At 46.9% G+C, this 27,304-nt stretch overlaps 1 protein-coding gene across 3 annotated transcripts in view; it reads right to left on the reverse strand.

Annotated features, from left to right (window-relative positions):
* col7a1l (collagen type VII alpha 1-like) overlaps nt 1–27,304 on the reverse strand; it is a 95,128-nt gene that overhangs the window by 49,701 nt on the left and 18,123 nt on the right. For all 3 annotated transcript variants that reach the window (XM_031815335.1, XM_031815334.1, XM_031815336.1), the window contains exons 6-22: nt 26,655–26,828; nt 23,161–23,324; nt 18,749–18,878; nt 18,308–18,424; nt 15,651–15,806; nt 14,849–14,965; nt 13,531–13,677; nt 13,193–13,312; nt 11,230–11,388; nt 10,868–10,981; nt 10,435–10,584; nt 7,895–8,032; nt 6,732–6,878; nt 6,096–6,215; nt 4,709–4,855; nt 3,858–4,148; nt 3,079–3,218 (exon numbers count right to left, since the gene is read on the reverse strand). In XM_031815335.1, coding sequence (XP_031671195.1) covers nt 3,079–3,218; nt 3,858–4,148; nt 4,709–4,855; nt 6,096–6,215; nt 6,732–6,878; nt 7,895–8,032; nt 10,435–10,584; nt 10,868–10,981; nt 11,230–11,388; nt 13,193–13,312; nt 13,531–13,677; nt 14,849–14,965; nt 15,651–15,806; nt 18,308–18,424; nt 18,749–18,878; nt 23,161–23,324; nt 26,655–26,828 — 2,531 coding nt within the window. The remainder of the gene's footprint in view (nt 1–3,078; nt 3,219–3,857; nt 4,149–4,708; nt 4,856–6,095; nt 6,216–6,731; nt 6,879–7,894; nt 8,033–10,434; nt 10,585–10,867; nt 10,982–11,229; nt 11,389–13,192; nt 13,313–13,530; nt 13,678–14,848; nt 14,966–15,650; nt 15,807–18,307; nt 18,425–18,748; nt 18,879–23,160; nt 23,325–26,654; nt 26,829–27,304) is intronic.

Raw genomic sequence — 27,304 nt, forward strand, 5'->3', positions numbered from 1 at the left:
TATCCTCTGCAGCAGAGGTAACTCTGGGTATTCCTTTCCTGTGGCGGTCCTCATGAGAGCCAGTTTCATCATAGCGTTTGATGGTTTTTGCGAATGCACTTGAAGAAACTTTCAAAATTCTTGAAATTTTCCGTATTGACTGACCTTTATGTCTTAAAGTAATGATCATATCTCTTTGCTTATTTAAAGTAATCATTTCTCTTTGCTTATTTGAGCTGTTCTTGCCATAATATGGACTTGGTATTTTTTGCCAAATAGGGCTGTCTTCTGTATACTACCCCTACCTTGTCACAACACAACTGATTGGCTCAAACACTCTAAGAAGGAAAGAAATTCCACAAATGTGCTTTTAACAAGGCACACTTGTTAATTGAAATGCATTACAGGTGACTACCTCATGAAGCTGGTTGAGAGAATGCCAAGAATGTGCAAAGCTGTCATCAAGGCAAAACGTTACTACTTTGAAGAATCTCAAATATGAAATATATTTTGTTTAACACTTGGTTGGTTACAACATGATTCCATATGTGTTATTTCATCGTTTTGATGTCTTCACTATTATTACATCATGTAGAAAATAGTAAAAAATAAAGAAAAACCCTTGAATGAGTAGGTGTGTCCAAACTTTTGATTGGTACTGTACATTCAATAACAAGGTAATCTTATCATAACATGTATCATTCCCCTTCATATTGCCTATAGAGAAAATAAAGTTTTAATGAAATACAGCAAGAGGCAATAACAGAATGCTGTTTCCACAGATACATTAGGGTACATACTTTGGGCGAACTGAAAAAGGAAGATGATTGCAAATGTCCTGTGCTTTTAGGTTTCAGATTTTAACATATTGAATCTAAACGTTGTCACAAAGTTTGCAACAACAATTCAGACCTTAGACCCCTAAAAGAACAAGCCATGGTGAGGGTGACCAGGACCTTAACCCCTAAAAGAATAAGCCATGGTGAGGGTGACCAGGACCTTAACCCCTAAAAGAACAAGCCAAGGTGAGGGTGACCTTGACCTTAACCCCTAAAAGAACAAGCCAAGGTGAGGGTGACCAGGACCTTAACCCCTAAAAGAACAAGCCAAGGTGAGGGTGACCAGGACCAACTAGTTAGGAAGAAACCAGACTCTCTATGATGGAGCTCAGAAGTATACACAGTCCATACACTTCCGGTACAGTCAACCAGGTACACTTCAGGCATAGTAAACCAGGTACTCCTCAGGTACAGTCAACCAGGTACACTTTAGGTACAGTCAACCAGGTACACTTCAGGAACAGTCGACCAGGTACACTTTAGGTACAGTCGACCAGGTACACTTTAGGTACAGTCGACCAGGTACACTTCAGGTACAGTCGACCAGGTACACTTCAGGTACAGTCGACCAGGTACACTTCTGGAACAGTCAACCAGGTACACTTTAGGAACAGTCAACCAGGTACACTTCAGGTACAGTCAACCAGGTACACTTCAGGTACAGTCAACCAGGTACACTTCAGGTACAGTCAACCAGGTACAGTTCAGGTACAGTCAACCAAGTACACTTCAGGTACAGTCAACCAGGTACAGTTCAGGTACAGTCAACCAAGTACACTTCAGGTACAGTCAACCAGGTACAGTTCAGGTACAGTCAACCAAGTACACTTCAGGTACAGTCAACCAGGTACACTTCAGGTACAGTCAACCAGGTACACTTCAGGTACAGTCGACCAGGTACACTTCAGGTACAGTCAACCAGGTACACTTCAGGTACAGTCGACCAGGTACACTTCTGGAACAGTCAACCAGGTACACTTTAGGAACAGTCAACCAGGTACACTTCAGGTACAGTCAACCAGGTACACTTCAGGTACAGTCAACCAGGTACACTTCAGGTACAGTCAACCAGGTACACTTCAGGTACAGTCAACCAGGTACACTTCAGGTACAGTCAACCAAGTACACTTCAGGTACAGTCAACCAGGTACACTTCAGGTACAGTCAACCAGGTACACTTCAGGTACAGTCAACCAGGTACACTTCTGGAACAGTCAACCAGGTACACTTCAGGTACAGTCAACCAGGTACACTTCAGGTACAGTCAACCAGGTACACTTCAGGTACAGTCGACCAGGTACACTTCTGGAACAGTCAACCAGGTACACTTTAGGAACAGTTAACCAGGTACACTTCAGGTACAGTCAACCAGGTACACTTCAGGTACAGTCAACCAGGTACACTTCAGGTACAGTCAACCAAGTACACTTTAGGAACAGTCTACCAGGTACACTCCAGGTACAGTCAACCAGGTACACCTCAGGTACAGTCAACCAGGTACACTTCAGGTACAGTCAACCAGGTACAGTCAACTAGGTACACTTTAGGAACAGTCAACCAGGTACACTTCAGGTACAGTCAACCAGGTACACTTCAGGTACAGTCAACCAGGTACACTTCAGGTACAGTCAACCAGGTACACTTTAGGAACAGTCAACCAGGTACACTTCAGGTACAGTCAACCAGGTACACTTCAGGTACAGTCAACCAGGTACAGTCAACCAGGTACACTTCAGGTACAGACAACCAGGTACACTTGGTACACTTTAGGTACAGTCGACCAGGTACAGTCAACCAGGTACACTTCAGGTACAGTCAACCAGGTACACTTCAGGAACAGTCAACCAGGGACACTTCAGGTACAGTCAACCAGGGACACTTCAGGTACAGTCAACCAGGTACACTTCAGGAACAGTCAACCAGGTACACTTCAGGAACAGTCAACCAGGTACACTTCAGGTACAGTCAACCAGGTACAGTCAACCAGGTACACTTCAGGTACAGTCAACCAGGGACACTTCAGGTACAGTCAACCAGGTACAGTCAACCAGGTACACTTCAGGTACAGTCAACCAGGGACACTTCAGGTACAGTCAACCAGGGACACTTCAGGTACAGTCAACCAGGTACACTTCACCCTTACATTGCTATGGTTTTTAAGTCTATTGTGTGTGATGTGTTAACATACTGTACATCATGCCTGTTAATCCTAAAATGAACAGTAAAGCTTTTGACATATTGAAGGTGTGTGACCTCTGACCTGTGTGCCCTGAGGACCAATCACAGGGAAATAGGTGACAACCCGGAACAGGAAGTCCTTGAGCTTGGCAAAGTTATTGGATCCGATGCTCCATGACTCATCCACCAGGAACACTATGTCTGCCTTCACCCTGCCACACACTGCAACACACACACACGCACATGGAGGCACGCATGCACACACAGGAACGAGCGTGCAGGTGCGCACACACACACAGGTCATGGTGACAGTGATATTGGTTGTTAGCAGACATTATTATCATCAGACAGAACATTGCTAAAGGAACATCTTCAGTCTTAAGAAGCAGTCTCTAATGGAGGTAAGTGCTGTTATTCTTCAGTCTTAAGAAGCAGTCGGTAATGGAGGTAAGTGCGGTTATTCTTCAGTCTTAAGAAGCAGTCTCTAATGGAGGTAAGTGCTGTTATTCTGAGGGTCTTAAAAAGCAGTCTAATGGAGGTAAGGGCTGTTATTCTTCAATCTTAAAAAGCAGTCTCTAATGGAGGTAAGTGCTGTTATTCTTCAGTCTTAAGAAGCCGTGTGTAATGGAGGTAAGTGCTGTTATTCTTCAGTCTTAAGAAGCAGTCTCTAATGGAGGTAAGTGCTGTTATTCTGAGGGTCTTAAGAAGCAGTCTAATGGAGGTAAGGGCTGTTATTCTTCAATCTTAAAAAGCAGTCTCTAATGGAGGTAAGTGCTGTTATTCTGAGGGGCTGTCAGTTTGCTCTGATTGTAATGCCTAACAGCTATTCATCTATATAGGTACTATAAATACTTCTGTTACCTGGCCCTGGTCCAACAGTTGTCTCTGTATCCAAAACCAATACGTTTCTGGTATTGGTGGTAAGATGGCCGACGCTGGTGGTGGCTGCAGCTGTTTTGACAATGGTGGTGCTTGGGGGTTTCTTGGCGGTGCCGGCGGTGGTTTTGGAGGGGGCTTTGGTGACGGTGGAGTGGGTGTGGGCTTTGGTGGCTTTGGCTGCATTGGGGTGGGAGGCGGTGAGGGTGTGAGGGAGGAGAGGGGAAGGCGTGGCAGGTAAAGACTGGACAGGCACCAGAGGACGGTCCTTGGCCACTGAAAGGAAATTTCAGATTCATATGCAGTAGTGTTGTGCTTGGACACATTTCACATGATATACTGTATACATTATGATTTATGACATTTTTAAAGTCACATACATGGATAGGTGCAGTGTATTGTGTTGGTCTACAGGGTCAGCCATATTAGTACGGCGCCCCTGGAGCCGGTTAAGTGCCTTGCTCAAGGGCACAGATGGATTTCTCCTCTTGTCAGCTCAATTATTCGAACCGGCAACCTTTCGGGTTACTGGCCAAACACTCTAACCGCTAGCCTGTCCTACACCTACTGTACACCATAGTAATTACTTAGTAACAACTTATGTCATGACCTAGTAAGTACATGAACCAGCATTGGGTTTCCTGTATGATAGACGGCTTCCTGTGAAGTGTATAAACATGTAATGGACAGCTCTCAAACCGTTGCATTTCTTACAGCTTAGGATAACAGCACTCAACAATTGTTTTTGTTGTTGTCGTTTTTGAACTTTTGAGTGAGCACGTTGTTTATTGTGCCAGTGAGCTGGAGCCATAACGTGAAGAGGTGTTAAGCTTTACCTATCCTGTGGTTGATAGAGGTGATGGGTCCCTCCACCTCTCCATACAGAGGTCTGATGGTGAAGATGTAGGTCCTGCCATACAGCAGATCACTCAGCTTAAACATGGTGGCAGAAGGGCCAAGCTTCTCCTTTTTGGTGTCCAACTCTGAAGAGAAAAAGTGTACCCATATGTGGTAAAAAAATAATAAAATATACTTCAACTTTATCCAGGTAAGTCATTGTGAACCAATTGTCCTCTGGTTGGTCAAAGAGGTTGTAAAAAGTGACAAACACAAAAGAATTGTCATCACTGTAAAAACACATAACCCAGCCCAATTCCAAGGGTAACTCAGGTTTCCCCATCACAATAACAGTTTGGAACAATTGACAATTTACAGGACAAAATCACCATTTACATCTTGAATTCACCCCTAATTCACCCCTATTTATTGTGCCTACATAATGATTTCTATTAACTATGGCCTCCAAACACTTCACACTTAAAAACTGGGGAAGATGAAACCTAGAATAGTTGATCAAATCTCCAGGAAGTAGTCTTCTCGTGTGACAGACCGAACAATTTGGTTCTGGGTGCCGAGATGACCAAAAAGTGATCGGAAAATGAAAGACAAACCCCGACATTACATTTATACTTTAGGCAGTTTATTGAAGGAAATGACTTGGATAAGAGAGAGGGGCGCTGTCTAAATATACCCCCCACCCCCACTGCCATGCTCAACACAAAGTCATTAACACTGACTGATGTCACTAACATAGGCCCCATTCCAATTGTATGACTGGCAGCTGAGAGCCATGTGGTGGAGCCCTTGGGTTCACCTACCCAGTCATGTCTAGTCAGTGACTACTTCAACAATGGGAAATGGGAGGGCATTTTTAAGAAAGATCTTAAGAAACACCTTGCCGTGCTTTTACTTAGTATAAAAGCACCCTATCTATTTGACGTATTTTAATTTATTCAAATGCGTTAGTCTCTTATGTCCACAGTTTTTAAAATAATTGTTTTACTATTTTTATTTGCCACATTTTGAAACCAGTGTTTTTCATTTTCTCTCCTTTTATAACTGTGTTTGTTTAAGCATTTTGAATTGCATCCTCTGTAAGTAATGTGCTGTACTATTAGATTGATTGAGGAAGAAAGCTACTAAGGATTTTGAATGAGGCCATAGCCTGATGTGATCATCTGTGCTGGTGTCACAGCCTGATGTGATTGGCTGTGCTGGTGTCACAGCCTGATGTGATTGGCTGTGCTGGTGTCACAGCCTGCCATGATCATCTGTGCTGGTGTCACAGCCTGATGTGATTGGCTGTGCTGGTGTCACAGCCTGATGTGATTGGCTGTGCTGGTGTCACAGCCTGATGTGATTGGCTGTGCTTTGACCTCTGACCTGAGATGTGCCTCCAGGAGAGCAGGTACCCAGAAGCCCCGGCAACTCTGATCCAGTTGAGGGAAGTACTGCTGTCTGTGGTGTTCAGCGCTGCGAAGCCGTTCACTTTAGGCAGGTCCACTGGAACACAATCAACACCTCATTTAAGTGTTTGAGAAAGACTGTGCAGACTCACTGATCTACAAATCACCTTGCATCCCAAATAACTACTCATTATCTGATCAAGATTATCGGTTCTGCGCCTGGCCTTGCTCAAACTGATCCCCTCAATCACACGGAATAACTTTAAGATACCTTACGGCTACTTTTTGGGCTAGGTGGTGGTGCTAGGTGGTGGTGCTAGGTGGTGGTGCTAGGTGGTGGTGCTAGGTGGTGGTACTAGGTGGTGGTGCTAGGTGGTGGTGCTAGGTGGTGGTGCTAGGTGGTGGTGCTAGGTGGTAGTGCTAGGTGGTGGTGCTAGGTGGTAGTGCTAGGTGGTGGTGCTAGGTGGTGGTGCTAGGTGGTGGTGCTAGGTGGTGGTGCTAGGTGGTGGTGCTAGGTGAGTAGAGACGTGTGACAGGTCTACATTTGAGTCATTTAGCAGTCACTCTTATCCAGAGGAATATCTGAGAGGTGTCGCCATAGTTCAGTACTCACAGGTGCGTGCAGTGACCAGGAACGGGCTCCCTTCTCGGCCCCCCACCATAGATGCCACCTGGATCTTATAGGCCGAGCTCTCCTGTAACTTAGGGATCATGAAGGAGGTCGTGGAGGAAGAGACTAGCTGGGACTTCTCATCGCCACCTAGAGGCAGAGAGGTCAACATGCATGGGATATATATATATATATATATAGGTCAGGACAGCAGGATAGCCTACAGCTATTTCACAACGATCTTTCCTTTATGCCTCACAGCCTCTCTCCTCACCTTGAAGAACTTAGGTCTGTGGGGAGGGACCATGTCCTCTAATATAAGAGGGAATGTGAGGGGATGCAAGGAAGCATGAAAGACGAATTGAGATAGAGCCTACATTTTTATTTCACCTTTATTTAACCAAGTAGGCTAGTTGAGAACAAGTTCTCACTTACAACTGCGACCTGGCCAAGATAAAGCAAAGCAGTGCGACACAAACAACACCACAGAGTTACACATGGAATAAACAAACATACAGTCAATAACACAATATAAAAAGTCTATATACATTGTGTGCAAATGAGGTCGGATAAGGGAGGTAAAGGCAATAAATAGGTCATGGTGGCGAAGTAATTACAATATAGCAATTAAACATTGGAGTGATAGATGGGCAGAAGATGAATGTGCAAGTAGAGATACTGGGGTGCAAAGGAGCAAAATAAATAAATAAATAACAGTATGGGGGTGAGGTAGTTGGATGGGCTATTTACAGATTGGCTATGTACAGGTGCAGTGATCTGTGAGCTTCTCTGACAGCTGGTGCTTAAAGCTAGTGAGGGAGATATGAGTCTCCAGCTTCAGTGATGTTTGCAGTTCGTTCCAGTCATTGGCAGCAGAGAACTGGAAAGAAAGGCGACCAAAGGAGGAATTGGCTTTGGTGAGATATACCTGCTGGAGCGCGTGCTACGGGTGGGTGCTGCTAAGGTGACCAGTGAGGTGAGATAAGGTGGGGCTTTACCTTGCTAAGACTTATAGATGACCTGGAGCCAGTGGGTTTGGGAACGAATATGAGGGCCAGCCAACGAGAGCATACAGGTCGCAGTGGTGGGTAGTATATGGGGCTTTGGTGGTGTGTGTTTGTGTGTCAACGTGTGTGTGTCCATACATGCATGTGTGTGTTCCTCACCATGGAAGGGGCTCCAGGAGATCTTGTAGCCAGTGACCCCAGGTGTTCTCCTCCAGGTCAGTATGAAGGAGTTGACTCCGACATCCACCACCTTCACCTCCTTGACCGCCTGGATCAGCTCTGACTCTGTCACCGACGCTGACGGAACCACATCAACAATAGATGTAGGTTCATTTAAGATAAACAATACATGTGTGGTGAGCTTTCTGCCACAAAATGGCTGCCGCAACATGGATGCTACACATCGGTGGTGAATGAGGCGAGTTTCTGCCTTTCAATGTTGAGCGCTTTGAGCATACTTTGAATACATATACAATCAATTATCTTTATAAATGTTGTGACAATGTTCCTCATTCAACAACACAACAGCCTGGATGGACTTCTTCAATGTTTTTTTTAACATTTTTTTTACATTTAACCTTTATTTAACCTTTATTTAACCTTTATTTAACCTTTATTTAACCTTTATTTAGCCTTTATTTAACCAGGCAAGTCAGTTAAGAACACATTCTTATTTTCAATGATGGCCTAGGAACAGTGGGTTAACTTCCTGTTCAGGGGCAGAACGACAGATTTGTACCTTGTCAGCTCGGGGATTCGAACTTGCAACCTTTCGGTTACTAGTCCAACGCTCTAACCACTAGGCTACCCTGCTGCCCCTTTAGGCATGTAAATGAAGTACTTTCTGTTCAGAGTTTCTAACAGTAGAAACAAACTCAGATAGAATTATTATATGATAACAACCATGTCAGGCAGCAGTGACACACACACACACACACATAGCAGTGGTTAAAACACAAGCCTCAAGTGTCAACAAAGGGAAACTCGGTTAAAATAGGAAGCTCAAAGTATATGACCCGTCAATCAAACAAGGACACCACCAGTCTACAAGGATACAAGGGGTGTAACGTTCCACATCTCCCTACTTAATTACATTATCAGGACTTCATCCACAGGGCTGTGGGTTTATGTAAATGGCCAGTGACTCAGTGTTACACTCCATATTTTCCGTTTAATGTATTTACGAAAGTTCAATCAGTAAGGCTGGTCTGAATGGATCATCACTTTTCAATGACGTCTTTACTCGATTGAAATAACAGTGGTCTGTCTCGTTCAAATCACACATCTTAGAATGACAATAGTGGTGGAAATACAGCGGTGGACTGTGAGGGCTTTCCATGCACAAGCGTGATTACATTACCCACAGCAACGTCAACCACTTCCCATGCACAAAGTGTGATTACATTACCCACAGCAACATCAACCACTGTTTCCATGCGTTTCCATGCACAAAGTGTGATTACATTACCCACAGCAACGTCAACCACTGCTTACATGTGTTCCCATGCACAAAGTGTGATTACATTACCCACAGCAACGTCAACCACTGTTTCCATGTGTTCCCATGCACAAAGTGTGATTACATTACCCACAGCAACGTCAACCACTGCTTACATGTGTTCCCATGCACAAAGTGTGATTACATTACCCACAGCAACGTCAACCACTGTTTACATGTGTTCCCATGCACAAAGTGTGATTACATTACCCACAGCAACGTCAACCACTGTTTCCATGTGTTCCCATGCACAAAGTGTGATTACATTACCCACAGCAACGTCAAACACTGTTTCCATGTGTTCCCATGCACAAAGTGTGATTACATTACCCACAGCAACGTCAACCACTGTTTTCATGTGTTCCCATGCACAAAGTGTGATTACATTACCCACAGCAACGTCAACCACTGTTTTCATGTGTTCCCATGCACAAAGTGTGATTACATTACCCACAGCAACGTCAACCACTGTTTCCATGTGTTCCCAGGCACAAAGTGTGATTACATTACCCACAGCAACGTCAACCACTGTTTCCATGTGTTCCCATGCACAAAGTGTGATTACATTACCCACAGCAACGTCAACCACTGTTTACATGTGTTCCCATGCACAAAGTGTGATTACATTACCCACAGCAACGTCAACCACTGTTTCCATGTGTTCCCATGCACAAAGTGTGATTACATTACCCACAGCAACGTCAACCACTGTTTCCATGTGTTCCCATGCACAAAGTGTGATTACATTACCCACAGCAACGTCAACCACTGTTTTCATGTGTTCCCATGCACAAAGTGTGATTACATTACCCACAGCAACGTCAACCACTGTTTCCATGTGTTCCCATGCACAAAGTGTGATTACATTACCCACAGCAACGTCAACCACTGTTTTCATGTGTTCCCATGCGCAAAGTGTGATTACATTACCCACAGCAACGTCAACCACTGCTTACATGTGTTTCCTTGAATATGCGTTTGGATTCCCAGTATCTTAAATGAGTTGTTTGTATACAGCACCTACCAAGCACATTGCTGTGACTGCAGACTCCACTGACGTCATAGGGGCAGATCCTAGCAACCACTTGAGTCTCCCAATGACATTAATGTATGAATAAGTGAAAATGTCCAATACCCACCCACTGTGGGAAAAAAAATCATGCACAAGTTTGGATTTACCCCATACTCTCTCTCCAGGTACCTGTGAGCTGTGAGAGGGAGATTTCTGGCCCCTCTGTGTTGCCGTAGACAGCGTGGATGCTGACTATGTAGACTGTCTCTGGGTTGAGGCCCTCAGTGCGGTGGAACAGAACGCTGCGGTCCAAATACTGGGACTGGGGAGTGTTGCCATCTGTGTAACACAGCCAATTAAAAGACTCAGGCACACACAAACATTTACACACACACACACACACACACACACACACACACACACACACACACACACACACACGTGTACACACACACACACGTGTACACACACACACACACACACACACACACACACACACACACACACACACACACACACACACACACACACACACACGTGTACACACTCACAGCCTACATTCATCTTTGAAATTGAGATAAGGTTATATTTAGGATTTGGATCAAGAAGCCCACTACGGTACCGATGTTCCAGGTGAGTTTGTACTCGGTGGACCCCACGACAGGACTCCACTCCACGTCGATGGAGGAACTGGTGTACGAAGTCACGTGGAAGTTAGACACATATCCCAAAGGGGCTAGTGGAGAGAGAAGAGGGGATACAAGGCAACATGACGAAGACGCAGGGAGTCAGGATGCAGGTGCAGTCGGTGAGTTTAATCAGAATGAACATAGAGAGAATACAAAAACAGGAGTGGCGTCTGAACATGAAAATACAAAACAATACTGCATGATGGGTGATACGACCGAGTGCCAGATAAAGGGGAAGTCGTCAGGGTAGTGATGAAAATACACTTCACTAGGAAAGAGGACACGTTGGACTCACAGGTGCGGAAGGTAGCTGAGACGCCGGGACCCACCAGCGATCCAAACAGGACGTAAAGAGACAGGACATACTCTGTGTCATGGACCACGTTCTTCAGAAGGTGCTCTGTGGTGGAGCCGTTCAGAGCCAGTTGCCTAGGACGGTCCCGACCCACAAACTCTGGAAGAATAACACACACATAACAATGGAGTAGGGGGAGGATTAGGGCCTAAGCCCTGATCTAAGGTCAGTTTAGTGTTTTGCCCATAATGCCAATCACCTGCTATTGGAGGCCAACTCCTTTGGACCAATGGAGTGTTCACATGAGTTTATTTTACCTTTATTTAACTAGGCAAGTCAGTTAAGAACAAATTCTTATTTTCAATGACGGCCTAGGAACAGTGGGTTAACTGCCTGTTCAGGGGCAGAACGACAGATTTGTACCTTGTCAGCTCGGGAATTTGAACTTGCAAAAGTTCCGGTTACTAGTCCAACGCTCTAACCACTGGCTACCCTGCCGCAGTTGTGTCTGATGATTTGCAAAATTGCTCACTATGTAGCTTAAATTAAATGAGTTAATTAGCAATTAGGTCTCTCTTCGTATTCAACTTAATGAATCCCTTAATGAATACTCAACTTAACGACTTCCATTCAATTTGTCCCTTTCATATTGCTTTACAGCTCATTACATGCAAATCAAATCATCGAAAGCAAGTAATTCTACAGACATTGGGATTGTTTGATGATACCTTTCGTTTCCAAGCGTAGCTCTGTTGATATTAAAAGCATCACGAGTTTTAAAAAAAAGTCAACCAGTCGTGAGGGCAATGAGAAGAGGATACATGAACAAAAACCAACCTAAACCCCAAAATAACTCCCATCATCATCTCCACATGAAAGGACAAGGCACCCTACTCTCCCTCCTCCATCTTTTCATCTGGCTTGATCAATCCCTTTTCTCACACACACACCTTTATTCACACATTCCCCCCTTTCCTGTCATCCCCATATGAACATCATCAGAAGCCCGTCCCCTCATTAAAACAAACCCCGTATCCCTCCATCTCTCCTTTTATTTTCCTGTTTTCTGAGGGGGTGGCCATGATGCCAGCTTGTCACATGGAAATGACGCTGGTACTACCGAGTGACATGGTGGGGAGCCCAGTCCTGGCATTTCAAAGGATCCGTGTCGTGTCCCCACAGGGACGCTCAGAAGGGTGACATCAAATACACCCCCCACCTTCTTTTTATCCATAAGCCCGCTGCAGAATCTTCCTCCAATCATGTCCTAGTGATGCTGGTTTTGATAGACACAGTGAGACAGAGGGATGGTAGGTAGGTACACAGAGTTGGGGAGACTCTGAACATCGTCAGAGATACATCACGCATGAGAGAGAAAAGGAGAGAGAGAGAAGAGGGGAGAGAAAGGAGAGAGAGAGAAAGAGGGGAGAGAAAGGAGAGAGAGAGAGAAGAGGGGAGAGAAAGGAGAGAGAGAGAAAGAGGAGAGAGAAAGGAGAGAGGGAGAAAGAGGAGAGAGAAAGGAGAGAGAGAGAAAGAGGAGAGAGAAAGGAGAGAGAGAGAAAGAGGAGAGAGAAAGGAGAGAGAGAGAAAGAGGAGAGAGAAAGAAGAGAGAGAGCTAAGAGGAGAGAGAAAGAGGAGAGAGAAAGAATTACAAGAGGAAGAGATGCCCAAAGGGAGGACAGGATGACAGAGTACGATAGAAAGAGAGGGAGGGGGGGGGGGGGGGTGGAGAGAGAGAGATAGAGGCCCTGTCAAGAAAGAACCTCTAGCCCCTAGCTCCATACACACTTCTGGAGATCTGAGAGGATTGGACAGGGATAAGCAATATGTTAAAACATTCCACCTAGCCTATCAAATCAAATCCCCTCAGATCTTCACAAGTGTCTAGGGGGTAGGGGGGTTGTTTTTGGGCAGGGCTTTGGTTTCTATTGTGCGAGTGCATTGTGTAGAGGTGAGAGGTTACCTGGAGTGGGCCCCCAGGCTAGTCTATAGCCGGTGGCCCCAGGGACAGAGTTCCAGGAGACCATGGCACTGTTGGTGCTCACTGCCGATGCCTTCAGAGTCTGGACTGCACTGCTCTCCACTGGCACAGGGAGACGGAAGAGAGAGAATTTGTCATTATGGATAGAATGTTAGTCATTGTACAGCTGCATGATGAAGGGAGATGGCCTCAGCCGGCACACTGCTCTGGCACAGGGCTCTGGTAGAAAGAACTGTATTATGGGTGTCATATAGGACGCAACCATAATGTTCAGAAGTTGACTCATCCTGTACATAGTCCCAGTTCCCATGGTAACTCACGTGTCTTGGCTGGGGTAGAGATGACAGGGCCCTCGATGTCCACAAAGATGGGGTTGATGGTGATGGCGTACTCAGTGCCTGGGTGGAGGCCCTGGATCATGTAGAAGTTAAAGGTCTCCCCCAGGTTCACGTTCTCTCTATGGCCATCTGGAGGTAAAGGAGGGGAGGGGGGTTGGTTATCTGTGATCGTGCCTTCGTAAAGTATTCAGACCACGAGAATTTTTCTAAATGTTGTTACGTTACAGCCTTATTCTAAAATGCATTAAATGACAAAAATTCCTCAGCAATCTACACACAATACCCCATAACGACAGTGAAAAAAGTGTAGTTGAAATTTTTGCAAATGTATTAAAAGTATAAAACAGAAATACCTTATTTACATAAGTATTCAGACCCTTTGCAATGAGACTCGAAGTTGAGCTCAGGTGCATCCTGTTTCCATTGATCGTCCTTGAGATGTTTCTACAACTTAATTGGAGTACACCCGGGGTAAATTCAATTGATTGGACATGATTTGGAAAGGCACACAACTGTCTATAAAAGGTCCCTCAGTTAACAGTGCATATCAGAGCAACACCAAGCCATGAGGTCGAATGAATTGTCTGTAGAGCTCCGAGACAGGATTGTGTCGAGGCACAGATCTGGGGAAGGGTAACAACATTTTTCTGCTGCATTGAAGGTCCCCAAGACCACAGTGCCCGCCATAATTCTTAAATGGAAGAAGTTTGGAACCACCAAGACTCCTAGAACTGGCCGCCATGCCAAACTGAGAAATTGGGAGGGAATGGCCTTGGCCAGGGAGGTGACCAAGAACCCGATGGTCAACTCTGACAGAGCTCTAGAGATGACAGAACCTTCCAGAAGGACAATCATATCTGCAGCACTCCACCAATCAGGACTTTATGGTAGAGTGGCCAGATGGTAGCCACTCCTCAGTAAAAGGCACATGAAACCCCGTTTGTAGTTTGCCAAAAGGGACCTAAAGACTCTCAGACCATGAGAAATAAGATTCTCTGGTCTGATGAAACCAAGATTGAACTCTTTGGCCTGAATGCCAAGCATCATGTCTGGATGAAACCTGGCACCATTCCTACGGTGAAGCATGGTGGTGGCAACATCATGCTGTGGGGATGTTTTTCAACGGCAGGGAATGGGAGAATAGTCAGGATCGAGGCAAAGATGAACAGAGCAAAGTGCAGAGAGATCCTTGATGAAAACCTGCTCCAGAGTGCTCAGAATCTCAGACTGGTGCGAAGGTTCACCTTCCTACAAGACAACAACCCTAAGCACACAGACACTGCTAATAGGGTCCCAGTACCTGAGGAGGACCAGGTGAGGCGATACCCCGTGGCCCCCTTCACTGAGCCCCAGCGGGCCTGGACGGTGTCTGTGGTGGCGTTTTGGACCAGGAGCTGCTGCACTGGCACCAGTTTCACTGCAGAATAGATATAGACACACACACACACACACACACACACACACACACACACACACACACACACACACACACACACACACACACACACACACACACACACACACACACACAGTCTCAGTTAGGGGAGGAACACTAATGAATACCTTTTCTTTAATATTTACATACATTTTACCAATGCAATTTGATGGAGAACAGACAAACTGCATCACCCACAGATGGTAAAAAACATGACCACAGCCTGGAAATCGGATCAACATGTTGGGAGAAGCTACACTGCCACTTAGTGGACAATCATAGAAAAACAACTTATTACAGTCAGAAAGGTGTGAAATAGGGCGTTAAGCTTCTATTGAAATGTATATTTCATAACCAATTGACTTAGATTGTATTGTCAAGATCACTTTCAAAGGCAATGGAAGTATCCTGATTCTCCACCATTTTCTAGAAGTGTTCCACAACTTGTAAACTCCCACTCATTGATTTCAAAGCATAGGATTGGTTTTAGGCAGGTAGACTAGCAGTGTCGGGCCAGTAACCTGGCATCCCAGAAATCTGTCTGTGTCCTTGAGAATGGCACTTAACCCTAATAGCTCCTGTAAGTCTCTCTGGATAATAGCGTATGCTAAATGACTCAAATGTAAAATTCTAGCTGTTGGTCGACACATTCAGCAGGGTCACTTACGTGTTTTGCCGACGATCGAGACAGGTTGGCTGGGGCCCTGGGGGTAGATAGCAAAGATACTGACGGTGTACTTCTTATCCTCCTCCAAGCTGTCAATCACATGGGAGGAGGTGTCGCCGCGCAGCACCTGCTCATAGGTCAGTCCTGGCCGGTCGGCTGCATGGGGTCAGGACACAATTCATCTTTCATGGACAGACTACTTAAACATACAACTAATTATGCTGGATTTTATTTCTGGGTTTACAGAGTTTAAGACGAAATAGGTATCCCTGTTACATTCTGTACCAGGAGTGATGAACTTCTGTACCAGGAGAGATAACCACCTTCAATAAAGACATTTATCAATTCTGTACCGGGTACTACATTTGTTATAACACCACAAGAGAATGGGAGCCATGATGTCAAGTAAAGGGATTATGACAAAATATGTCTCCTGATGTCTCATGATATCTAGGAGAGGAAAAGTGAAGGGGTCATCAGAGGCCTGATATCTAGTAGAGGAAAAGTGAAGGGGTCATCAGAGGCCTGATATCTAGTAGAGGAAAAGAGAAGGGGTCATCAGAGGCATGATATCTAGGAGAGGAAAAGTGAAGGGGTCATCAGAGGCATGATATCTAGGAGAGGAAAAGTGAAGGGGTCATCAGAGGCATGATATCTAGGAGAGGAAAAGTGAAGGGGTCATCAGAGGCATGATATCTAGGAGAGGAAAAGTGAAGGGGTCATCAGAGGCATGATATCTAGGAGAGGAAAAGTGAAGGGGTCACAATGAGAAACAGAGGCATCGGAAAGTATTCAGGCCCCTTGACTTTTTCCACATTTTGTTACGTTACAGATTTATTCTAAAATGTATTACATTGTTTTTTTCCCTCATCAATCTACACACAATGTTTGCTAATTTATAAAAAATAAAAAATATCACATTTACATAAGTATTGAGACCCTTTACTCAGTACTTTGTTGAAGCACCTTTGGCAGCGATTACAGCATTGAGTCTTCTTGGATATGACAGTATAAGCTTGGCACACCTGTATTTGGGGAGTTTCTCCCATTCTTCTCTGCAGATCCTCTCAAGCTCAGTCAGGTTGGATGAGGAGCGTTGCTGCACAGCTATTTTCAGGTCTCTCCAGAGATGTTCAATTGGGTTCAAGTCCAGGCTCTGGACATTCAGAGACTTGTCCCGAAGCCGCTCCTGCGCTGTCGTGGCTGTGTGCTTATGGTCGTTGTCCTGTTGGAAGGTGAACGTTTGCCCCAGTCTGAGGTCCTGAGTGCTCTGGAGCAGGTTTTCATCAAAGATCTCTCGGTACTTTGCTCCGTTCATCTTTTCCTGATACCTGACTAGTCTCCCAGTCCCTGCCTCTGAAAAATACCCCCACAGCATGATGCTGCCACCACCATGCTTCTCCGTAGTGATGGTGCCATGTTTCCACCAGACGTGACGCTTTGCATTCAGGCCAAAGAGTTCAATATTGGTTTCATCAGAACAAAGAATCTTGTTTCTCATGATCTGAGAGTCTTTAAGTGCCTTTTGAAAAACTCCTTGCGGGCTGTCATGTGCCTTTTACTGAGGAGTGGCTTCCGTCTGGCCACTCCACCATAAAGACCTGATTGGTGGAGTGTTGCAGAGATGGTTGTCCTTCTGGAAGGTTCTCCCATCTCCACAGAGGAACTCTGGAGCTCTGGCAGAGTTGACCACTGGGTTCTTGGCCACCTCCCTGACCAGGCCCTTCTCCCCCAATTGCTCAGTTTGGCAGGGCAGCCTGCTCTAAGAATGGTCTTGGTGGTTCCAAACTTCTTCCACTGAAGAATGATGGAGGCCACTGTGTTCTTGGGGACCTTCAATGCTGCAGACATTTTTTGGTAACCTTCCCCAGATCAGTGCCTCGACAAAATCCTGTCTCTGAGCTCTACGGATAATGCCTTCGACCTCATGGCTTAGTATTTGCTCTGACATGCACTGTTGACTGTGGGACCTTATTTAGACAGGTGTGTGCCTTTCCAAATCATGTCCAATCAATTGAATTTACCAAAGGTGGACTCCAATCATCTTGTGGAAACATCTCAAGGACGATCATTGGAAACAGGATGCACCTGAGCTCAATTTCGAGTCTCATAGAAAAGGGTCTGAAAATGATGTAGATAAGGTATCTGTTTTAAAAAAAATACATTTTCAAAAATGTCTAAAAACCTGTTTTCGCTTTGTCATTATGGGGTATTGTATATTGTATATTGCTGATGATTTTTTAAACATTTAATGTACGTATTTTAGAATAAGGCTGTAACGTAACAAAATGTGGAAAAAGTCAAGGGGTCTGAGTGCTTTTCAAAGGCACTGTGTGTATACCCTTTTCAACTTCTGGTGTCAAAGTTGTTGTAAAACCTCAAGAGACCTGTATGATATGAAGCCTCAATTAAACCGAAATAACTATAGTGGGACCAGACCTGGGTTCAAATACTCAAATCATTTAAAATACCTTAGCTGTGCTTGATTAAGTTTGTCTACTGCAATGGACCAATAGAACAGTCGCAAAAGTACAAACGTCTGCCACCTGGCACTCTTGACGGGTTAAAACAAACACTACAAGTACTTGAAAGATATATTACTTGAACCCAAGTCAGACTAATGATGTGGTGTAATGTCAATACAGGAGTCAACTCACATCTGGGGATGAATATCTTGTATCCCTCGAGCTTCCCTAGAGGTGGTGTCCATGCCAACCTCAGAGAGAAGAGGCCCTCCTCCATCACACGGAAGTTTGAGACAGGAGGCACAGGGGCTAAGGCAGAGGAAGGGAAATATGTTGGAACGTTGAATACATTTGAAATGGCATGTGTGTATGGAAAATGCCTGGTTGTAAATGAGCACAGGTATGTGATGTGTACGTTTCAGTGTGGGTGAATGTCTGCATGCAGATTAAGTATACAGGTGGATCTATATTTACAATACCTGTGTATGTGTGAGTGTGTTCAGCTGGTGTTTGTTTGAGTATATGCTTAACAATATTTACCTGTGTGCGCTACTATGTGTGAACACGCTCGTGTGTTAGCGTGGGTGCATGTCTGTGTGTGGGATTGTTGATGTTAGTGCCTCTGTAACCCACGTGTCTGTGTAATGATGGTGGCAGAGTCTCCAATGAGGCCAGGGTAGATGGCGTAGACAGTCAGAGAGTACTCTGTCTTAGGAGTCAGCTCTGTCACTAGAGATGTCCTCTCATCACCTTTCAGATCAGTCTGATACGACACACACAGGACAAGGAGAGAGAGAGGAGCAGGGAGCGGCACAAGGAGAAGGACAGGGACAAGGAGAAGGATAGGGAGAGGGATAAGGAGAGGGAGTAGGAGAGAGAGAGGGACAGGTAGAAGGACAAGGAGAGGGACAGGGACAAGGACAAGGAGAAGTATAGGGAGAGGGAGAGGGATAAGGAGAGGGAGTAGGAGAGAGAAAGGGACAGGGAGAAGGACAAGGAGAAGGATAGGGAGAGGGATAAGGAGAGGGAGTAGGAGAGAGAGAGGGACAGGGAGAAGGACAGGGCCAGGGAGAGGCACAGGGAGAAGGAGAGGGATAGGGAGAGAGAGAGAGGGACAGGTAGAAGGAAAGGGCCAGGGAGAGGGACAGGGAGAAGGAGAGGGATAGGGAGAGAGAGAGGGACAGGATGAAGGACAGGGACAGGGGGAGGGACAGGGAGAAGGAGAGGGAGATAGAGAGGGACAGGCAGAAGGACAGGGACAGGGAGAGGGACAGGGAGAAGGATAGGGATGGGGAGAGGGAGTAGGAGAGATAGGGACAGGGAGCAGGACAAGGAGAGGGACAGGAACAGGGAGAAGGATAGGGAGGGGATAGGGAGAGAGAGAGGGACAGGGAGAAGGACAAGGAGAGGGACAGGAACAGGGAGAAGGATAGGGAGGGGATAGGGAGAGAGAGAGGGACAGGGAGAAGGACAGGGAGGGGATAGGGAGAGAGAGAGGGACAGGGAGAAGGACAGGGCCAGGGAGAGGCACAGGGAGAAGGAGAGGGATAGGGAGAGAGAGAGGGACAGGGAGTAGGACAGGGGGAGGGGGAGGGACAGGGAGAAGGAGAGGGATAGGGAGAGAGAGAGAGGGACAGGATGAAGGACAGGGACAGGGGGAGGGACAGGGAGAAGGAGAGGGATGGGGAGAGAGAGAGGGACAGGATGAAGGACAGGGACAGGGGGAGGGACAGGGAGAAGGATAGGGATGGGGAGAGGGAGTAGGAGAGCGAGAGGGACAGGGAGCAGGACAAGGAGAGGGACAGGAACAGGGAGAAGGATAGGGAGGGGATAGGGAGAGAGAGAGGGACAGGGAGAAGGATAGGGATAGGGAGAGAGAGAGGGACAGGATGAAGGACAGGAACAGGGAGAAGGATAGGGAGGGGATAGGGAGAGAGAGAGGGACAGGGAGAAGGACAGGGCCAGGGAGAGGCACAGGGAGAAGGAGAGGGATAGGGAGAGAGAGAGGGACAGGGAGTAGGACAAGGAGAGGGACAGAGACAGGGAGAAGGATAGGGAGGGGATAGGGAGAGGGAGTAGGAGAGAAAGAGGGACAGGTAGAAGGACAAGGAGAGGGACAGGGTCAAGGAGAAGGATAGGGAGAGGGAGTAGGAGAGGGAGTAGGAGAGAGAGAGGGACAGGTAGAAGGAAAGGGCCAGGGAGAGGGACAGGGAGAAGGAGAGGGATAGGGAGAGAGAGAGGGACAGGATGAAGGACAGGGACAGGGGGAGGGACAGGGAGAAGGATAGGGATGGGGAGAGGGAATAGGAGAGAAAGAGGGACAGGGAGCAGGACAAGGAGAGGGACAGGAACAGGGAGAAGGATAGGGAGGGGATAGGGAGAGAGAGAGGGACAGGGAGAAGGACAGGGCCAGGGAGAGGCACAGGGAGAAGGAGAGGGATAGGGAGAGAGAGAGGGACAGGGAGTAGGACAAGGAGAGGGACAGAGACAGGGAGAAGGATAGGGAGGGGATAGGGAGAGAGAGAGGGACAGGGAGAATGACAGGGCCAGGGAGAGGGACAGGGAGAAGGAGAGGGAGAAGGAGAGGGATAGGGAGAGAGAGAGGGACAGGGAGTAGGACAAGGAGAGGGACAGAGACAGGGAGAAGGATAGGGAGGGGATAGGGAGAGAGAGAGGGACAGGGAGAAGGACAGGGCCAGGGAGAGAAAGAGGGAGAGGGAGCGGGACAAGGAGAGCGACAGAAATAGGGAGAAGCATAGGGAGAGGGAGAGAGAGAGACAGGGAAAGGAACAGAGAGAAGGACATGGACAGGGAGTAGGACAAGGCGAGGGAGCGGGAGAGAGAGAGGGACAGGGAGTAGGACAAGGAGAGGGAGCGGGAGAGAGAGAGGGACAGGGACAAGGAAAAGGACAAGGAGCGGGAGAGAGAGAGAGAGACAGGGAGCGGTAGAGAAAAAGGGACAGGTAGAGGGACAAGGAAAGGACAGGGTCAAGGACGGGGACAAGGAGTGGGTGAAGGACATGGAGAGAGACCGGGAGAGGGAGAGGGAATGGGTCAGGAACAGGGACAGGGACAGGGAGAGAGGGAGAGGTTTCAGTGAAATTGGTAAGGGTGTTTGTGGGGATGGTTTTGTGTGGATGTGTGCTCGTGCATGTGTGTATTCAGAAATTGTACCATCACTAGAATCACTCTACTCTGTAATCATTCTACACCAGTCTTTCATCACTCAGTGTATCATCACTAGAATCACTCTACTCTGTAATCATTCTACACCAGTCTTTCATCACTCAGTGTATCATCACTAGAATCACTCTACTCTGTAATCATTCTACACCAGTCTTTCATCACTCAGTGTATCATCACTAGAATCACTCTACTCTGTAATCATTCTACACCAGTCTTTCCTCACTCAGTGTATCATCACTAGAATCACTCTACTCTGTAATCATTCTACACCAGTCTTTCCTCACTCAGTGTATCATCACTAGAATAACTCTACTCTGTAATCATTCTACACCAGTCTTTCACCACTCAGTGTATCATCACTAGAATCACTCTACTCTGTAATCATTCTACACCAGTCTTTCATCACTCAGTGTATCATCACTCTACTCTGTAATCATTCTACACCAGTCTTTCCTCACTCAGTGTATCATCGCTAGAATCACTCTACTCTGTAATCATTCTACACCAGTCTTTCATCACTCAGTGTATCATCACTCTACTCTGTAATCATTCTACACCAGTCTTTCCTCACTCAGTGTATCATCACTAGAATCACTCTACTCTGTAATCATTCTACACCAGTCTTTCACCACTCAGTGTATCATCACTAGAATAACTCTACTCTGTAACATTCTACACCAGTCTTTCACCACTCAGTGTATCATCACTAGAATCACTCTACTCTGTAATCATTCTACACAAGTCTTTCACCACTCAGTGTATCATCACTAGAATCACTCTACTCTGGGCACATACAACTATGACTGACCCTGTAAAACAACACATTTCACTGCCTCTATCCAGTGTATGTGACAATAAAACACATTTTTGTAATGTTAGGGTTAGAAAACACTTTTCTATTCCACAGTACTCTTTCAAGTACATCTCAAACCCATTGCATCCATCCTCTCCTCTGTGACTTCACCACCCAATACACAAGTTATGTAATGCCGCATAGCTTGATTGTACCTGCAGGAATGGTTCTGTTAGAGGATACTAAAATATATTTTTCCAGAGTTCTACACCAGTGTCATAGCAAGGACACGCATACAACCCACTCTGAGAATCCAGTGCTGTGCCCTGTGGCTCTGGCAAGGCTGTAGAAAATCACAGAGAATAAACACAATGGGGAAAGATTCCATGCCTGCGAGACGAAGACAAAACACGCACGTACGCGCGCACACACACACCAAACTATCCAAAACAAAGACTAAGAATGTGAGTGTCACAATATAGTTCAGAAGCGTCAGCAAATGTTCTGTACAGATGCACAAAAACTGAACACTCACACACTCTCCAACAAATAGAGTAGTGTACAGTACATTACAGTACATTTCATTACAGTACATTACAGTATATTGTAAAGCTCAAGGTCATTGTGATATTGCTTTCTTATTTTCCCTCACTGCATACTAGCCACACGCACACGCACACGCACACACACACACACCTCTATCTATCAGTATCCTGCTGTGGTCAGTCTCTGTGTCTGTACTCAGCACCATCTGGTCCTGGGCCCAATATCCCTTCACCTCTCACATCCCATCCCCGTGCCACCTTACCCACCTTCCACCTCCCTATCAAGGTTCACCTATCTCAGCTCCCTCCTTACCCTCCCAACAAGATTTTGAGTCAATTCAGTTTCCAATTCAGAAAGTGTTTTCAATTCAATTCCTGATTCAATTCAATTCCAGGCACTTTATCCAGGTGGTTTGACTCCTAATATCCTATTTTAGCCCATCGTCTGAGATGGCATTCAGCATTTAGCCACCATTATTACCACAACCTCTCAACCTCTCAACACCCCTCCTCCCCTTCACCTGTGTCTGCAGGCTGGGCAGCAGCTGTCCCTTGGGACTGAGGGGGGTGACCAGGAGGCGGTAGCCGGTGACATCCCCCGTAGCCTGGCTCCAGGTCAGCCTCAGACTACTGTAGGCTAGCTCACTCACTTGGAGGTCCCGGGGACCCACCACACGCTCCTCCACTGGGGAGGGAGATGGAGGGAAGGATGGAGGGAGGGAGGGAGATACAAGGATGGGTGGGGGAAAGATGGGGGAGAGGAGAGAGAGAAGGATGGGGTGAGGGAGGGGAGGTAGAAGGATGGGTGGGGGAAAGATGGGGGAGAGGAGAGAGAGAAGGATGGGGTGAGGGAGGGGAGGTAGAAGGATGGGTGAGGGAAATATGGGGGAGAGGAGAGAGAAGGATGGGGTGAGGGAGGGGAGGTAGAAGTATGGGTGGGGGAAAGATGGGCGAGAGGAGAGAGAGAAGGATGGGGTGAGGGAGGGGAGGTAGAAGAATGGGGGGGGGAAAGATGGGGGAGAGGAGAGAGAGAAGGATGGGGTGAGGGAGGGGAGGTAGAAGGATGGGTGGGGGAAAGATGGGGGAGAGGAGAGAGAGAAGGATGGGGTGAGGGAGGGGAGATAGAAAGATGGGGAGAGGAGAGAGAAGGATGGGGTGAGGGAGGGGAGGTATAAGGATGGGGAGAGGAGAGAGGAGAGAGAAGAGAGAAGGATGGGGTGAGGGAGGGGAGATAGAAGGATGGGGTGAGGGAGGGGAGAGAGAAGGATGGGGTGAGGGAGGGGAGAGAGAAGGATGGGGTGAGGGAGGGGAGAGAGAAAGATGGGGAGGGGAGATAGAAAGATGGGGAGAGGAGATAGAAGGATGGGGTGAGGGAGGGGAGATAGAAGGATGGGGTGAGGGAGGGGAGAGAGAAGGATGGGGTGAGGGAGGGGAGATAGAAAGATGGGGAGAGGAGATAGAAGGATGGGGTGAGGGAGGGGAGATAGAAAGATGGGGAGGGGAGAGAGAAGGATGGGGTGAGTGAGGGGAGATAGAAAGATGGGGAGAGGAAGAAGAGGTGGATGGAGAGAAACGGGAGTGACGAATAAGAAGAGTACGATGGAGGATGGAGGTGGAGAAAAAGACAGCGAGAGAGAAGGGGGAGGGGAGAAAAAGACAGAGAAGGATGGAGGGAGAGAGAAAAAGACAGAGAAAAGGGGGAGAGAAAGACAGAGATAGAAGGATCGAGTTGGAGAGAAAGACAGAGAGAAGGGGGGAAAGACAGAGAGAAGGATGGAGGGGTAGAGAAAGACAGAGAGAGAAGGATGGAGGTGGAGAGAAAGACAGAGAGAGAAGGATGGAGGGGTATAGAAAGACAGAGAAAAGGGGGAGAGAAAGACAGAGATAGAAGGATCGAGTTGGAGAGAAAGACAGAGAGAAGGGGGGAAAGACAGAGAGAAGGATGGAGGGGTAGAGAAAGACAGAGAGAGAAGGATGGAGGTGGAGAGAAAGACAGAGAGAGAAGGATGGAGGGGTATAGAAAGACAGAGAGAAGGGGGAAGTGGAGAGAAAGACAGAGAGAAGGGGGAGGTGAAGAGAAAGAAGGATGGAGGGGGAAAGAAAAACAGAAAGAGAAGGATGGAGGGAGAGAAAGACAGGGAGAAAAGGATGGAGGGGAGAGAAAGACAGGGAGAAAAGGATGGAGGGAGAGAAAGACAGGGAGAAAAGGATGGAGGGAGAGAAAGACAGGGAGAAAAGGATGGAGGTAGAGAGAAAGACAGGGAGAAAAGGATGGAGGTAGAGAGAAAGACAGGGAGAAAAGGATGGAGGGGAGAGAAAGACAGGGAGAGAAAGATGGAGGGGGAGAGAAAGACAGAGAGATAAGGATGGAGGAAGAGAGAAAAAAGAGAGAGAAAGATGGAGGGGGAGAGAAAGACAGAGAGAGAAGGATGGAGGGGTAGAGAAAGACAGGGAGAAAAGGATGGAGGTAGAGAGAAAGACAGGGAGAAAATGATGGAGGGGAGAGAAAGACAGGGAGAAAAGGATGGAGGTAGAGAGAAAGACAGGGAGAAAAGGATGGAGGGGAGAGAAAGACAGGGAGAAAAGGATGGAGGTAGAGAGAAAGACAGGGAGAAAAGGATGGAGGTAGAGAGAAAGACAGGGAGAAAAGGATGGAGGTAGAGAGAGAAAGACAGGGAGAAAAGGATGGAGGGAGAGAAAGACAGGGAGAAAAGGATGGAGGGGAGAGAAAGACAGGGAGAAAAGGATGGAGGGAGCGAAAGACAGGGAGAAAAGGATGGAGGGAGAGAGAGAAGGATGGAGGGAGAGAGAAAGAGAGGGAGAAAAGGATGGAGGGAGAGAAAGACAGGGAGAAAAGGATGGAGGGAGAGAGAGAAGGATGGAGGGAGAGAGAAAGAGAGGGAGAAAAGGATGAGGGAGAGAAAGACAGGGAGAAAAGGATGGAGGGAGAGAGAGAAGGATGGAGGGAGAGAGAAAGAGAGGGAGAAAAGGATGGAGGGAGAGAAAGACAGGGAGAAAAGGATGGAGGTAGAGAGAAAGACAGGGAGAAAAGGATCGAGGAAGAGAGAAAGAGAGGGAGAAAAGGATCGAGGAAGAGAGAAAAAAGAGAGAGAAAGATGGAGGGGGAGAGAAAGACAGAGAGAGAAGGATGGAGGGGTAGAGAAAGACAGGGAGAAAAGGATGGAGGTAGAGAGAAAGACAGGGAGAAAATGATGGAGGGGAGAGAGAAGGATGGAGGGAGAGAGAAAGAGAGGGAGAAAGGATGGAGGGAGAGAGAAAGACAGGGAGAAAAGGATGGAGTGAGAGAGAAAGACAGGGAGAAAAGGATGGAGGGAGAGAAAGACAGGGAGAAAAGGATGGAGGGAGAGAGAAAGACAGGGAGAAAATGATGGAGGTAGAGAGAAAGACAGGGAGAAAAGGAGGGAGGGAGAGAAAGACAGGGAGAAAAGGATGGAGGGAGAGAGAGAAGGATGGAGGGAGAGAGAAAGAGAGGGAGAAAAGGATGGAGGGAGAGAAAGACAGGGAGAAAAGGATGGAGGGAGAGAGAAAGACAGGGAGAAAAGGATGGAGGGAGAGAGAAAGACAGGGAGAAAAGGAGGGAGGGAGAGAAAGACAGGGAGAAAAGGATGGAGGGAGAGAAAGACAGGGAGAAAAGGATGGAGGGAGAGAGAAAGACAGGGAGAAAAGGATGGAGGGAGAGAGAGAGGGAGAGATTGAGATTGAAACATAAAGGGGTTCAAGAACAAAGAACATACAAAGTATGTACCAGAGACCACTAAACACAATAACATGTTTAAATATATACACATATACAATAACCATGGGCAGTACAGCTGACATCTAGCCACACTACACAAAGATACCTGCATAGCAGAACATCTCAGGAGAAGGTACTTTTGAAGTTGCCCTCAACCACTGATAAAGGATCAGATTCTTTTCACCCCTCTAATGGTTAGGGTTTACGATTGGAGGTGAGCAATCCGATCCTGGATCAATGGTTGGAACTAATTCTCACCGGCCGGGGTGTGTTTGACGGGCCGTGGGGGTTCAGAGGCGGTGAAACAGATTCTTCGGGACAGTTTGGGCAGGAGAGCATCCAGGAGAGAGAAGTCAGCGGCTAGCAACAGGTGTTCCTCGTGGGGCTCAGTCACAATCCTGCGCAGCTCTGATTCGTCAGCTCCTCTCACCCCTAGGAGAAGCATTTACATTTTTTATTTATTTAACCTTTATTTAACTAGGCAAATAAGTTAAGAACAAGAGAGAAAAGTGGGAGAGAAAGACAGAGAGAGAAGGATGGAGGGAGAGAGAAAGAAGGATGGACTGCCTTGTTCAGGTGCAGAACAACATCTTTTTACCTTGTGAGCTCGGGGATTCGATCCAGCAACCTTTCGGTTACTGGTCCAACGCTCTAACCACTAGGCTACCTGCTGGTTACTGGTCCAACGCTCTAACCACTAGGCTACCTGCTGGTTACTGGTCCAACGCTCTAACCACTAGGCTACCTGCTGGTTACTGGTCCAACGCTCTAACCACTAGGCTACCTGCTGGTTACTGGTCCAACGCTCTAACCACTAGGCTACCTGCTGGTTACTGGTCCAACGCTCTAACCACTAGGCTACCTGCTGGTTACTGGTCCAACGCTCTAACCACTAGGCTACCTGCTGG

This window comes from Oncorhynchus kisutch, unplaced genomic scaffold, assembly GCF_002021735.2.
Source record: "Oncorhynchus kisutch isolate 150728-3 unplaced genomic scaffold, Okis_V2 Okis09a-Okis19a_hom, whole genome shotgun sequence".
Classification (NCBI taxonomy): domain Eukaryota; kingdom Metazoa; phylum Chordata; class Actinopteri; order Salmoniformes; family Salmonidae; genus Oncorhynchus; species Oncorhynchus kisutch.